The sequence below is a fragment of the Pelophylax lessonae genome (genome assembly GCF_965119305.1).
Source record: "Pelophylax lessonae genome assembly, chromosome: 11".
Classification (NCBI taxonomy): Eukaryota; Metazoa; Chordata; class Amphibia; order Anura; family Ranidae; genus Pelophylax; species Pelophylax lessonae.
The window spans coordinates 155,086,580-155,099,797 of NC_138778.1; the positions used below are offsets into that span (position 1 = coordinate 155,086,580).

A 13,218-nucleotide genomic window follows, 5' to 3' on the forward strand; every position below is an offset into this window, starting at 1 on the left:
TGGCATGAAAGAAAATAAACAAGGAGGCGCAAACACCTAGTGCATTACCCGTGGTCACCGTTAATAAAAAGTTTTAATAAATGCCAAATGCATACTCACAGACATGAAGATTGTTAAAACCGTATTACAAGAATCCACCACACGTGAACTGGAACATGTCCTTGTATATAGGACCGCTAACGCGTTTCGGGAGTCAAGCGCCCTTCATCAGAGTGCCTCCTTTTTTCTTGTCTTTCATGCACTTATGTTGGAGTTCTCTGCCTGAGGAGAGCAGCACACCAGTCTTTCCCATCGGAGTGAGCGCTTGGCTGAATTGTTTGTTTAGGGTTCCCTGCCATCCTAGGGGTTGGTGACTAAGGCAGGAAAGTCTTCTGGGCTCCCTGCTGTGGTTGTTGGGCTGGGGGGATAGATGGTTTAACATCCGCGGGTACGCGGCCTAAAATTTAGGTTGCGTCTTTCTGCCTACTCATTGGAAACTTTGTGATGCGGCCCCTGTGTGGGTGGCTAAGACCACTGCCTCCCCGTTTCGGCATCCGCCGTCCCCTTCGCTGCCCCTGGGTGGTCGGCTCCGCTGGGGCTCACATCCAGACGACTGGGCGCCCACAAAAATTTGGGCCGCGGCCTACTAGGGGGCTATTTCCTATTATGCCCTCTATGGAGGAGTCGGAGGGTGACCCGTTTTTTGCGGGGTCCAGTAGGTGGTCTATTCATGGGCCCTTGGTCGACGTCCCCTTTGCGGGATCGCAGTGGCAGCCTCCCCTGATTGTTATTGTTTCGGGGTGAGCTTGGTATATAGTGACTCTACTGGGTCTGCGTCCACGCACCCTGAGTGCTCGGATAGTGAGGCTGATTCCTCTGCTCCAACCGCGCATGAAAAAGCGCTGGTGGATGCACGGTTTGTGTCAATGCATGACACTTTGAAATTGGAGGTTGCGGCTGATGCTGCGTCAGAGGCACCGGTCCCTTTTTGGCACCCACAGGCCCTACAAAGTGGCGAGGGTGTTCCCTTTTCCGCTCACTTTGACAACATTACCACAAAACAGTGGGGTTGTCCAAAACGCAGTGGTTCCCTAAGCACTTTTTGCTTGCAGTGTCCTTATGAGGATAACTGCTTTAAAGATGGATGGTCCCACCTGTAGTGGACTCGTTGGATTAAAGGGCAAGTAATGCTACGTTAATTCCAGTTGAGGAGTCCTCGGCCTTTAAAGATCCAGCTGATTGGAGGGCGGAGGCTCTGGCCTGCCATATGTTCACTGTGTAAGACATGACTCCTCCTTTGATTGGGACTTTAAAGGCAATAATATCACAGCATAAATGTAAAATAAAATATATCCTTTATTTCCAAAAATATAGATTTTTTTAAAAAAATTTGATCACATAAACCATGATTGTATTAAACAAGCAGCCAAGATGACAATATCATATATGTTACAATGTTACTTCAGAAGTGGTTTTCCCCAGCCACAGCTGGACATAGAGTATGGTAGTTGGATTAACCAAATATTTCACAAAGCATGGGGATATCAACGCGTTTCAAATTAAATATCAAAAAACCTTCTTCCTCAGGGGACATTATCTCCACTTCTTTGTTTCTATACTTCCCAGGCCTCTTAAGAGTGCCCTAGTATCTCCCCCTCTCTGAACCAACACACAACTAATGTAGGGCCGCTGAAAAAATTTGAAAGAATGGCACCATTCTTTCCCCGCATCTGGGGGGGGGGGAGTAGTTTTGGAGACACAAGCCAGATTTGTATCTAGACTTGCTGAACATTGGGAGTTTGCTACTTCAGAGGAACTTTAAAGGATACATTCTTTATCCAAGGTGTCAACCCTTTCCTTTGGAACAAATTTTTCCAGCGGCCCTACATGGGATATATGTTGGTTCCGAGAGGGGGAAATACTAGGACACTCTCTTAGAGGCCTGGGAAGTATAGAAGCAAAGAAGTGGAGATAATGTCCCCGAGGAAGAATGTTTTTTGATATTTAATTCGAAAAGCGGTGAGATATCCCCATCCTTTGTGAAACATTTGCTTAATCCAACTACCATACTCTGTCCAGCAGTGGCTGGGAAAAACCACTTCTGAAGTAACATGTATATGTCATCTTGGCTGCTTATCGAATACAATCGTGGTTTATGTGATCACGTTTTTTACCAATCTATATTTTTGAAAATAATTATATATTTTTTATATATACAGTCAGGTCCATAAATATTGGGACATCAACACAATTCTAATCTTTTTGGCTCTATACGCCACCACAATGGATTTAAATTGAAACAAACAAGATGTGCTTTAACTGCAGCTTTAATTTTGAGGGTATTTACATCCAAATCAGGTGAAAGGTGTAGGAATTACAACAGTTTGTATATGTGCCTCCCACTTTTTAAGGGACCAAAAGTAATGGGACAATTGGCTGCTCAGCTGTTCCTTGACCAGGTGTGTGTTATTCCCTCATTATCCCATTTACAAGAAGCAGATAAAAGGTCCAGAGTTAATTTCAAGTGTGCTATTTGCATTTGGAATCTGTTGCTGTCGACTCTCAATATGAGCTCCAAAGAGCTACAACTCTCAATATGAGCTCCAAAGTGCTATCACTATCAGTGAAGCAAGCCATCATTAGGCTGAAAAAAACAAAACAAACCCATCAGAGAGATAGCAAAAACATTAGGTGTGGCCAAATCAACTGTTTGGAACATCCTTAACCACTTAAGCCCCGGAGGATTTGGCTGCTAAACGACCAGAGGGTATTTTGCGATTCGGCACTGCGTGACTTTAACGGACAATTGCGCGGTCGTGCGACGCTGTACCTAAACGAATTTGGCGTCCTTTTTTTCCCACAAACAGAGCTTTCTTTTGGCGGTATTTGATCACTTGTGCGATTTTTTGATCACGCGCTATAAACAAAAAAAGAGCGTAAATTTTGCAAAAATAGCAATATTTTTCCCTTTTTTTTATATGAAATTCCCCCCAAAAAAAATGTAAAAATCTAAATTTTTTAATATTTTCGGCCAATTTGTTTTATGCTACCTATGTTTGGTAAAAAAAAATCGCAAAAAGCGTATTTTGATTGGTTTGCGCAAAAGTTATTGCGTTTACTAACAAAGGGAAAGATTTTTGTCATTTTTGTTGTTTTTTTTTTTTAACGCGTAATGGCGGCGATCTGCGATTTTTTTTTTTGCGGTACTGCGACATTGCGGCGGAAAGATCGGACCCTTGACTGACATTTTTGACACTTTTGGGGTTACCAGTGACATTTCTACAGTAATCAGTGCTATATATATGCACTGTTACTGTAAAAATACACTGGTAGTGAAGGGGTTAACTTTATTTGAGAGGGAGGGGCTGTGTGTGTCCCTAGGGGCGTGATTCTAACTGTGATTGGCTGTGGCTTCAACTGTATGCAGAGTGATCAATGGATCTACATAGTAGATCCATGTGATCAGCTCTCATACAGAGAGGAGAATGACAGGCAGCTTGTTTACACAAGCTGCCTGACTTTCTCCCTCTCCCCCGCCGATCGCAGAGTGGCCGGCGGCGATCGGGTCCGCCGGTCACGCGCGCGGGGGGGTCCGTGACCACGCGGGAGCGGGAGCGCGCCTCCGGCGGCGCGCGCTCGCTCCCTAAACCCTCACAGGCGAGCGACGTAGACCTACGTCACTTTGCCTGTGAGGGGCTGACCGCCGCCGTAGATAGTCGTGCGGCGGTCGGCAAGTGGTTAAAAAGGACCGGAAGACCACGGGAAACAACTGTTGTAGATGACCGAATAATTCTTTCCCTGGTGAAGGAAACACCCTTCACAAGAGTTGGCCAGATCAAGAACGCTCTCCAGGAAGTAGGTGTGTGTGTGTCAAAGTCCACAATCAAGAGAAGACTTCACCAGAGTGAATACAGAGGGTTCACCACAAGATGTAAACCATTGGTGAGCCTCAAAAACAGTAAGGCCAGATTAGTTTGCCAAACAAGCTGGACCAACTGGTCCTTTGATGGTTCCGTGCAGATCAAAACTTTAAGTTGGTATCATGCTATTCGGGACTTTGGCAGCCACTGAGTCCTTTTCAGAGGTCAGACTCGTGGTTTGCGATTACGGACGGGCCACTGAAGGAGCTTCCTCGGCTACCATTTTCAGATGGATCGGACAGACGGTGACCCAGGCTTATTCACATAGAGGTCGGGTTCCTCCCCTTCCCTGTGATGGCACGTTCTACTCGGGCACTTGGTGCTTCTTGGGCCTTCCGTCATCAGGCGTCAGTGGCACAGGTGTGCACAGCGGTCACTTGGTCATCAGTGCATACTTTTTCATAGTTTTACAAAGTGGATGTTTTGGCATCTGTGGATGCCTCCTTTGGCCGCAAAGTTTTGCAGGCTGCGATTTAGAGGGTCTGTTTTTCCCTCTTGAGGGTGTATTTCAGGTTGGGCTCCTGTTATAGTTGAGCTACTATTACCTGGATTGGCTTGTGTTTAGCCTTGGGTTTGTTATTCCCACCCCTTATGATTGGCACCGCTTTGGGACATCCCTATGGTACAGAATATGGAGTTGTCTGTCCACGGAGGAACAGAGAAAACAGGATTTTTGTGCTTACCGTAAAATTATTTTCTCTGAGTTCATTGACAGACAGCACCCACCCCTCTAAGAGGTTTTTATGCTTTGGTTACTGCTTGTTACAAAACTTGAGTATCTCGAAGCAGAGAAGGGGATTATGCCAGCTCAGGATGGCCCACGGGGTGTAGTCAAGCTTTTTTGTTGTCTGCCTAATCCCACTCCTGCAGAGAGCAGCATAACTTTATGGTAGAGAATATGGAGCTTTGTCAATGAACTCAGAGAAAATAATTTTACGGTGAGTACAAAAAGCCTATTTTTTGCTGGTATGGTGCAGTGTCCCAATTTTTTCTTTTTTTTTTTTTTTTTTTTTTTTTTTTTTTTTACGACTAAAGCCAGCCATACGTGGATAGAAATTTGGCTGTTTCAGCAGGGACTGTCTGAATTTCAATCCATGAATAGGCAGGCTGGTTGTACGGATGTTGATTTACTGCGGGTTTTTCCCAATCCATCAGTGCCATCGGTGCATTCGGACAGCGGGGAAGTCTCCCCCTGTCAGAATACAAAGGCACAGCGGGAGGATCTGGAATGTGTGGATGGGGGAATAGTCCTTCTTTTTGTTTTTTTTCTTTAATTATTCAACTCACTGGTTGAACGAAAAACAATTACTAATGTATGGACTGCCTAAGACCCTAAATCTAAATATTTCTACCATACATAGTCGGGTCTCCTTTTTTTATGTACCTGCATTCATGTAGAGCAGGGGTGTAAAACCTTTTGAACTTCCTGGGGCACATTGGAAAAAGAAGAATGGACTGGGCCAGAATGGGCAATGCACAAACAATAGGGAGAGCCGATGAACAGAAAATATTGGGCAGATCACAAGTTAACGATCACTGATTTAGATAATGTACCCAAGTAGGAATCCGATCTCACCATGCATTTTACTGATTTACAAAAGGAGAAAATTCTTAATTTCGTTTTGAAGTCCTCTATTGCCACCAAGGTCCAGCTATAAGTTTTTGACTAGATGGCATAGGGTGCCTGCGACCTTACACCATATTTTTCTGCAGGTACCAGACACGTGCTGGTGGTGTGGTGCTGATCGGGGGACGATGTTCCACATTTTCTGTGACTGTCCAAAAATCAGCCTGTTTTGGCAAGAGGTGGCCTGCACCTCACAGAATGGCACATCAAAAAATACAAAGCTTCTCTCATGATCCAGCTGTTGAATGCAGCAAAGGCTTGTATCTTTTGTGCTTGAGATCTGTGACTCCACCTTCGAGGTCTCTCTGGTATGCCAAAATTAATAAACTTAGGGACATTGGAATCTTATGGCAACCTCGTATAATCGAGAGGAGATCTTTCAGGACACCTAGAGGCTGTGGCAACACTTTGTATACACCAATGTCTATTTATGGGAGGTTTCACAACCCGTTTGAACCCCTGGGACTTGCTAGCTTATGGCCCTGGGTGAGTGATCCTGCTTCTCTGGTTTCTCATTTTTTTATTCCTTTCCCCCACCTTCTTTTTGTCACCTTTTCTTTACCCTCCACTTTCTCTCTTGTAACTATATTGCAGTTTTAAGCTGTTACCTTACCCATACATTTGATCTTTTGGTGATTCACCCCCAAAGATATTGGGGCCTTTTAAGTGACCCCAGTATTTATCATTTCTCACTATATCTGACTGTTTTTATTTTCCCGTGATTGTATACGTTTGTTGGAGGCACTATCTGTTGCCTCTAGCAGCAGTATCTCACAAAAGTGAGTACAGTCTTCACATTTTTGTAAATATTTTATTATATCTTTTCATGTGACAACACTGAAGAAATGACACTTTGCTACATTATAAAGTAGTGAATGTACAGCTTGTAAAACAGTGTAAATTTGCTGTCCCCTTAAAATAACTCAACAGCCATTAATGTCTAAACCCCTGGCAACAAAAGTGAAAAAAGGGCCCAATTAGCCATTTTCCCTCCCCCGTGTCATGTGACTAGTGTTACAAGGTCTCAGGTGTGAATAGGGAACGGTGTGTTAAATTTGGTGTTATCGCTCTCACTCTCTTAATGGTCACTGGAAGTTCAACATGGCACCTCATGGCAAAAAACTGAAGATCTGAAAAAAGAATTGTTGCTCAACATAAAGATGGCCTAGGCTTTACAAAGATTGCCAAGATCTTTAAACTGAGCTGCAGCACAGTGGCCAAGACCATACAATGAAGGTAGAGGGGTTGAATCGGCGCTAGTTTCATTCATTGTTCAAAAACATATAAGGAGTTAAACTGGTAAGATATCAGAAAAAAAGTAGAAGACTCCTAAGGCTGAATATAAACTTACAATCACTGATAGTAACGTGCAAAATCAAATAGAATCACAGTGATGATGTGCAAAAAACGCATAAAGTGGCAAGTAGTCAAGTAGTTAAGACTATGCAAGAAAGCATCAAATTACAGATATAAGAAATGTGTCTTGAATAGGGATAAGATGAAGTGTTTCTAGATAAGCGATGTGCAAAGTCACATAAAATAAGAAATTAAATATAATATTGTGCAAATTCACAAAAAATGGAAGAGGCGTGTGTCTTGACACAAAGTAGTAGATAATCTTTATCTACTACTTTATGTCAAGACACACACCTCTTCTATTTTTTGTGAATTTGCACAATATTATATTTAATATTTTTTTCTTATTTTATGTGACTGCACATCGCTTTTCTAGAAACACTTCATCTTATCCCTGTTCAGGACACATATTTCTTAGATCTGTCATTTGATGCTTTCTTGCATAGTCTTAACTACTTGCCACTTTATGCGTTTTTTGCACATCATCACTGTGATTCTATTTGATTTTGCACGTTACTATCAGTGATTGTAAGTTTATATTCAGCCTTAGGAGTCTTCTACTTTTTTTCTGATATCTTACCAGTCTAACTCCTTTTTGAACATTGAATGAAACTAGCGCTGATTCAACCCCTCTACCTTCATTACTGATAGTACCTTGTGATAGTACAGAATTGGCTGCTCGTTTCGTATAGGACCTTTGTCCCATTACTTGTCTCTTTATACCTATATCTATTACCCTTAACCCACAGTTGTTTTCCCACATCCTATACCTGAGTGGTAGCGCATAGGCTCTTGTTTCAGTTTACAATACCATACAATGGTTTAACAGGACAGGTTACACTCAGAACAGGCCTCACTATGGTCAACCAAAGAAATTAAGTGCATGTGCTCAGGGTCATATCCAGAGGTTGTCTTTGGGAAATAGACATATGAGTGCTGCCAGCATTGCTGCAGAGGTTGAAGGGGTGAGCCTGTCAGTGCTCAGATCATATGCCGCACACTGCATCAAATTGGTCTGCATGGCTGTCGTCCCAGAAGGAAGCCTCTTCTAAAGATGATGCACAAGAAAGTCCACAAACAGTTTGTTGAAGACAAGCAGACTAAAGCCCCGTACACACGTACCGAATGTCGGCTGAACGATCGGCCGTCTTTTGTCCAGGGCTGTCCTGTCGGCTGAAAAGTGCAAAAGACTGTACACGAATTATGTCGGCCAACAACAGCCGACTGCAGAAGTGATGTCATGTGATGGTTAACTTTCCTTGTCTTTTTTTTCTTATCTGAGCATGCCCAGTCTTGCAAATCTGCTGTCTGTCGGCCAAAATCTGTACTGACTGGCGAACAATCGGCCGTTCTAGTGTTGGCCAACAAAAATTTTAATGCCTGCACGACAGATTCTGTTCGGCCGAAAATGTGCTGTCGGAAGCATCATACTAACAAGCCTACAATCGGCCGATCGGTTGTCGGCCGAATATTAACGGCCGACAATCGGTACGTGTGTACGGGGCTTTAGAACATGGGATACTGGAACCATGTCCTGTGGTCTGATGAGACCAAGATAAACTTATTTGGTTCAGATGGTTTCAAGCGTGTGTGGCGGCAACCAGGTGAGGAGTACAAAGACAAGTGTGTCTTGCCTACAGTCAAGCATGGTGGTGGGAGTGTCATGGTCTGGGGCGGCATGAGTGCTGCCCCCACTGGGGAGCTACAGTTCATTGAGGGAACCATAAATGCCCACATGTACCATGACATAAGCAGAGCATGATCCCCTCCCTTCAGAGACTGGGCTGTAGAGCAGTATTTTAAAATGAAAACGAGCCCAAACATACCCCCAAGTCAACCACTGCCTTGCTAAAGAAGCTGAGGGTAAAGGTGATATACTGGCCAAGCATGTCTACAGACCTAAATCCTAGTGAGCATCTGTGGGGAATCGTCAAACAGGAGGTGGAGGAGTGCAAGGTCTCTAAAATCAACCAGCTCCGTGATGTCATAATGGAGAAGTGGAAGAGGACTTAATTTGTAATCTGTGAAGCTCTGGTGAACTCCATGCCCATGAGGGCTAACGCAGTGCTGGAAAGTAATGGTGGCCACACAAAATATTGACACTTTGGGTCCAATTTTTAAATTTTTACTTAGGGTTGTACTCCCTTTTGTTGCCAGCGGTTTGAACATTAATGGCTGTGTGTTCAGTTATATGAGGGGACAGCAAATTTACAGTTATACAAGCTGTACACTCACTAGTTTACATTGTAGCAAAGTGTAATTTCTTCATTGTTTTCACATGAAAAGATTAATAATAAAATATTCACAAAAATGTGACGGGTGTACTCACTTTTGTGAGATGCTGTATATCTTGGTGGCTGTTGACCAATTTAATGTTTGTTCAGTTTCTAAGACCTCTTGGCTGCTAACTGATTTGAAGTTTATTTTACTTTTGTATGCACATTATTGCTAAGCAGGCCCTAAGGTCTACCCATCAAACAATTCTTGTTTATCTTTGTACGCTTTTATGCTTATTCTTGTCTAGGTTGTACTGTGCAATTTTGGGTAAACCAAAAGAATTACAAAAAAAAAAAAAAGATCATGTACCTATCTGAGTATTAAAACGTCATGTCAAAGATCGCACAATGCAATTAGTGCAATGTTTGACACTGCTTTTGATTTTTTTAAAAAATGCATCAGTATGTGGTTGGATGGATGTAGTAGCAATTTTCAATGAATTCTGAAGGTGCTCATCAGATATTGTGGGTCTAATTGTGCCCTTCGTGTGCTTCATCCTTGAAGATAGTTGCCCACAAATAAATATAGGTGCTGCTACTTAAAGTTCAGTAAAGAAACACTGTCAAAACTTTCTTTGATCGCATGTGTTCGATAACTGTGAATGCATATTTTTTAAAAAATCAACATTTTTAAGTAAGTTTATGATTTTGTGTTGAGCTGCATTTATCTTGGGCTGCAGGTTGAACACCCCTAAGTACCTATCAAAAATTCAGTGCATAATTCATAGGTTCTCCCACTACATTGTTGTTGGCAAATCAAATCGATTGCGATTTGGTTTTAACATGCGGGGCCGGCTGTTGCCCACAATCAACATAATGAACAAGCAATGAAGCTGAAGGCCCAATGTGGCCTCATTTAGTTTGGCTTGCTGAAGACCCCTTGGCCAAAGAGGTGTGTGTGTTTTGTGTAATGCCAAAGGAAGTATATCTTTAAAGTGTGGCTCTTTAAAAAAAAAAAAAAATAATCCATAATATTAACAGTATTAATCATGTGTCTACAGGTGAACGGCTTTATCCCATGATACACAGCATGCATGCAGCACTTGCTGGAAAGATCACAGGCATGTTATTGGAGATAGACAATTCCGAACTACTGCTCATGCTGGAATCTCCAGAATCTCTTCATTCAAAGGTATAAACCTCTTCATTCAGGTAGCACTTTAATGGAAACCTGTACTAAAATACTGATGGATTCTGTCTTCTAAAAGCCATGTAATTGCAAATCGGAGACCAGTAACCTCAAGAAATAGGTAGCCAACCAGGATCAATTTGACCAAATGCATTGCCTTGATTTATGTTGAAGATACGTGTAAGCTGACTTCTCACTTTGCACCTGCAGACTACTCTACTTGTCCATTAATTAAAGCAGAACTTACCCATGACAACTTGATAAAAAATAATGTTCTTAAACAAGGAACATACATTTCACATTAACCACTTCGGACCACCCACCGTTTATTTACGTCAATATAGTGAGGTTAGATACAGAGTTTATGGCAGCTATCTGCTGCCATAACCCTGGTATTTTTTTAAACGGCGGGCGGTCTGCTTTCACATGAAGGTGGTCCCAGCAGCAGATTTGCTGCGGGATCACCTTTATGGGCAGCGGGAAAGGTCCTGGTCGTTTTCCCCATTTACCGGAGCCGTCGATAGCCTTTTAGGCAGAAAGTCGAGTGAGGGCAAGATGGCCCCCACTCAACTGACCTTGGAGGACCCGAGCGGCGTCATACGTCGCTTTCTCCCAACGGCCTTAACCACTTAAGCCCCGGAGGATTTGGCTGCTCAAAGACCAGGCCCTATTTTGCGATTCAGCACTGCGTGACTGTAAGGGACAATTGCGCGGTCGTGCGGCACTGTACCCAAATGAAATTGACGTCCTTTTTTCCCACAAACAGCTTTCTTTTGGTGGTATTTGATCACCTGTGCGATTTTTTTACTTTTTGCGCTATAAACATAAAGCGACAATTTTGAAAAAATAACATTTTTAACATTTTTTTTATATGAAATTCTCAACAACAAAAAAATGTAAAAATCGAAATTTAACATTTTAGGCCAATTTGTTTTCTGCTACATATTTTTGGTAAAAAAAATCACAATAAGCGTATTTTGATTGGTTTGCGCAAAAGTTATTGCGTTTACTAACTACGGGAAAGAATTATGTCATTTTTATTGTTTATTAACTAGTAATGGCAGCGATCAGGTTTTTTTTTTTTTTTTTTGCGGGACTGCGACATTGTGGCAGACAGATCGGACCCCTGACTGGCATTTTTGACACTTTTGGGGGTACCGGTGACATTACTACAGTGATCAGTGCTATAAATATGCACTGTTACTGTAAAAATTACACTGGCAGGGAAGGGGTTAACTTTATTGGTGATCAAGGGGTTAAGTGTGTCCCTAGGGGCGTGATTCTAACTGTCAAGGGGCGTGGCTTGTTAGATCATAACAGAGACATACGATCCTACATAGCAGGATCGCATAGCCTCTGTCATGATCTAAGGGAAAATGACAGACGGCTGTGTTTACATCAGCCGTCTGCCTTTCTCCCTCTCCTGAACGAGATCGTGAGTGGCCGGCGGACTTCGGAGCCGCCGGTCACACGCGCGGGGATGTTGGTAAACGAGCGGGAGCACGCCGGCGGCGCGCGCTGGTCCCCTACAGGCTCGCGGGCGAGTGACGTACCGGTACGTCACTCTGCCCAGGAGGGGCTGACCGCCGCAGTATATAGTTGTGCAGCGGTCGGCCAGTGGTTAAAGGGCCCTTTTTTTTCATCATGAAAAAATACTTTCTCTTATGTCCTTTGACGGACGCAGCTCTCTATGCTTCTTCACTAATGGGTTATGCTCCATCTACAGGAGTAGAACTAGGCAGTGAAAAGTTTTCACTCAGCACACCTATAGGGGCTGTCCCTTACGACCTAACCCCAGACACACTGTGCTCTCAAATCAGTTTCTTGCTGCCTAGTTTAGGAGTAGGACCTAGGATCCCTGCTGGGACTTCGGTCTCAGTTTTTATTTTCTTTTGAGAATGTTTATTTCTCTTTACTCACTATCGCTAGCTAGTGTCAGGGGGATCCTCCTGGTAAACTACAAGCAACAGCCGGGCTGAGGTTTCACAGCGGATAATATGGATCCTTACCGTTTCCCAGCCTGGCCAACAAGCCTGAACAGGTTGTAATCCGCCCAGGCCTCGCCACGACAGAGCCCTGGGGGATGGGGACCAGCCTGCAAGTGGATGCTTCGCTGGGATTCATCGACCTGGAACGCCCTGAGTTGCAGCGTGCCCCCTTCTGGCTGGCAGCACCCCAAATCAGAGTGGGAGGCGAGCTGTTTCGGATTGGAGCCCTCCGGTCCATGGTATGGTGAGTGATGCAACGTCCCCGTGTCCCTGAGACAGACCTCTGGGGTTGATGGGAGCCTACTCCTGGGGATAACAGGGCTGTGTTTCTCTGAATGATCCCCCTGGCCTATCCTGCCCTCCCCGCTCCCGCTGGGGGCTCTATAACAGCGTCGGGGGGGGGGGGGTTATTTAGGATGTTACCTGGCTCTGGGGGGTCTTTTTTAGGGGTATTCCTGTGTGGGTTCCTGAGCGCTGGGCGCCGTTTTCGGCCGCCATTTTAGGTGTGGGCATAGGCCGATCTTTGTAAGGGCAGCGGCCATTTTCCCTCAGCCTCCTGAGTGTTTTGGTGCCGTTTTTGGCCGCCATTTTAAGTGTGGGCATAAGCCACGCTGTGTATGGGCGATGGCCATTTTGCCTTTGCTTCCTATACTTTTCTATTGGCACCATTGTGTTGTAGCCTGAGGCTACACAGGTGGGTTCAGCCTCTAGTGATGTTTTGTCACATCCTCCTAGAAGTTTCTCTTGCTAAAGACTGACTACAGAGCGGCTGCTTCTCAGGGTGCTGGTACAGTAAGGGGTGTTAGTCCTTTGGGCTTTCCTTGGGCACACTTTGCTCCTGCCAGGGCACAGGATAATCTTAAAGGGGGACTCCGGATTTGGTGCGGTATAGCGGTGCAGACTGCGATCACGATTTAAAGGGCCAGTGTACTCCTTTTTTTTC

The 13,218-nt window shown here is 44.1% G+C and overlaps 1 protein-coding gene across 1 annotated transcript in view; it reads left to right on the plus strand.

The window, feature by feature from the left end:
- Positions 1–13,218, plus strand: part of PABPC1L (poly(A) binding protein cytoplasmic 1 like) — a gene marked incomplete at its 5' end in the record, with an annotated part of 266,227 nt that overhangs the window by 224,724 nt on the left and 28,285 nt on the right. Inside the window, one exon of the mRNA XM_082271768.1 lies at positions 10,160–10,290. Coding sequence (XP_082127894.1) covers positions 10,160–10,290 — 131 coding nt within the window. The remainder of the gene's footprint in view (positions 1–10,159; positions 10,291–13,218) is intronic.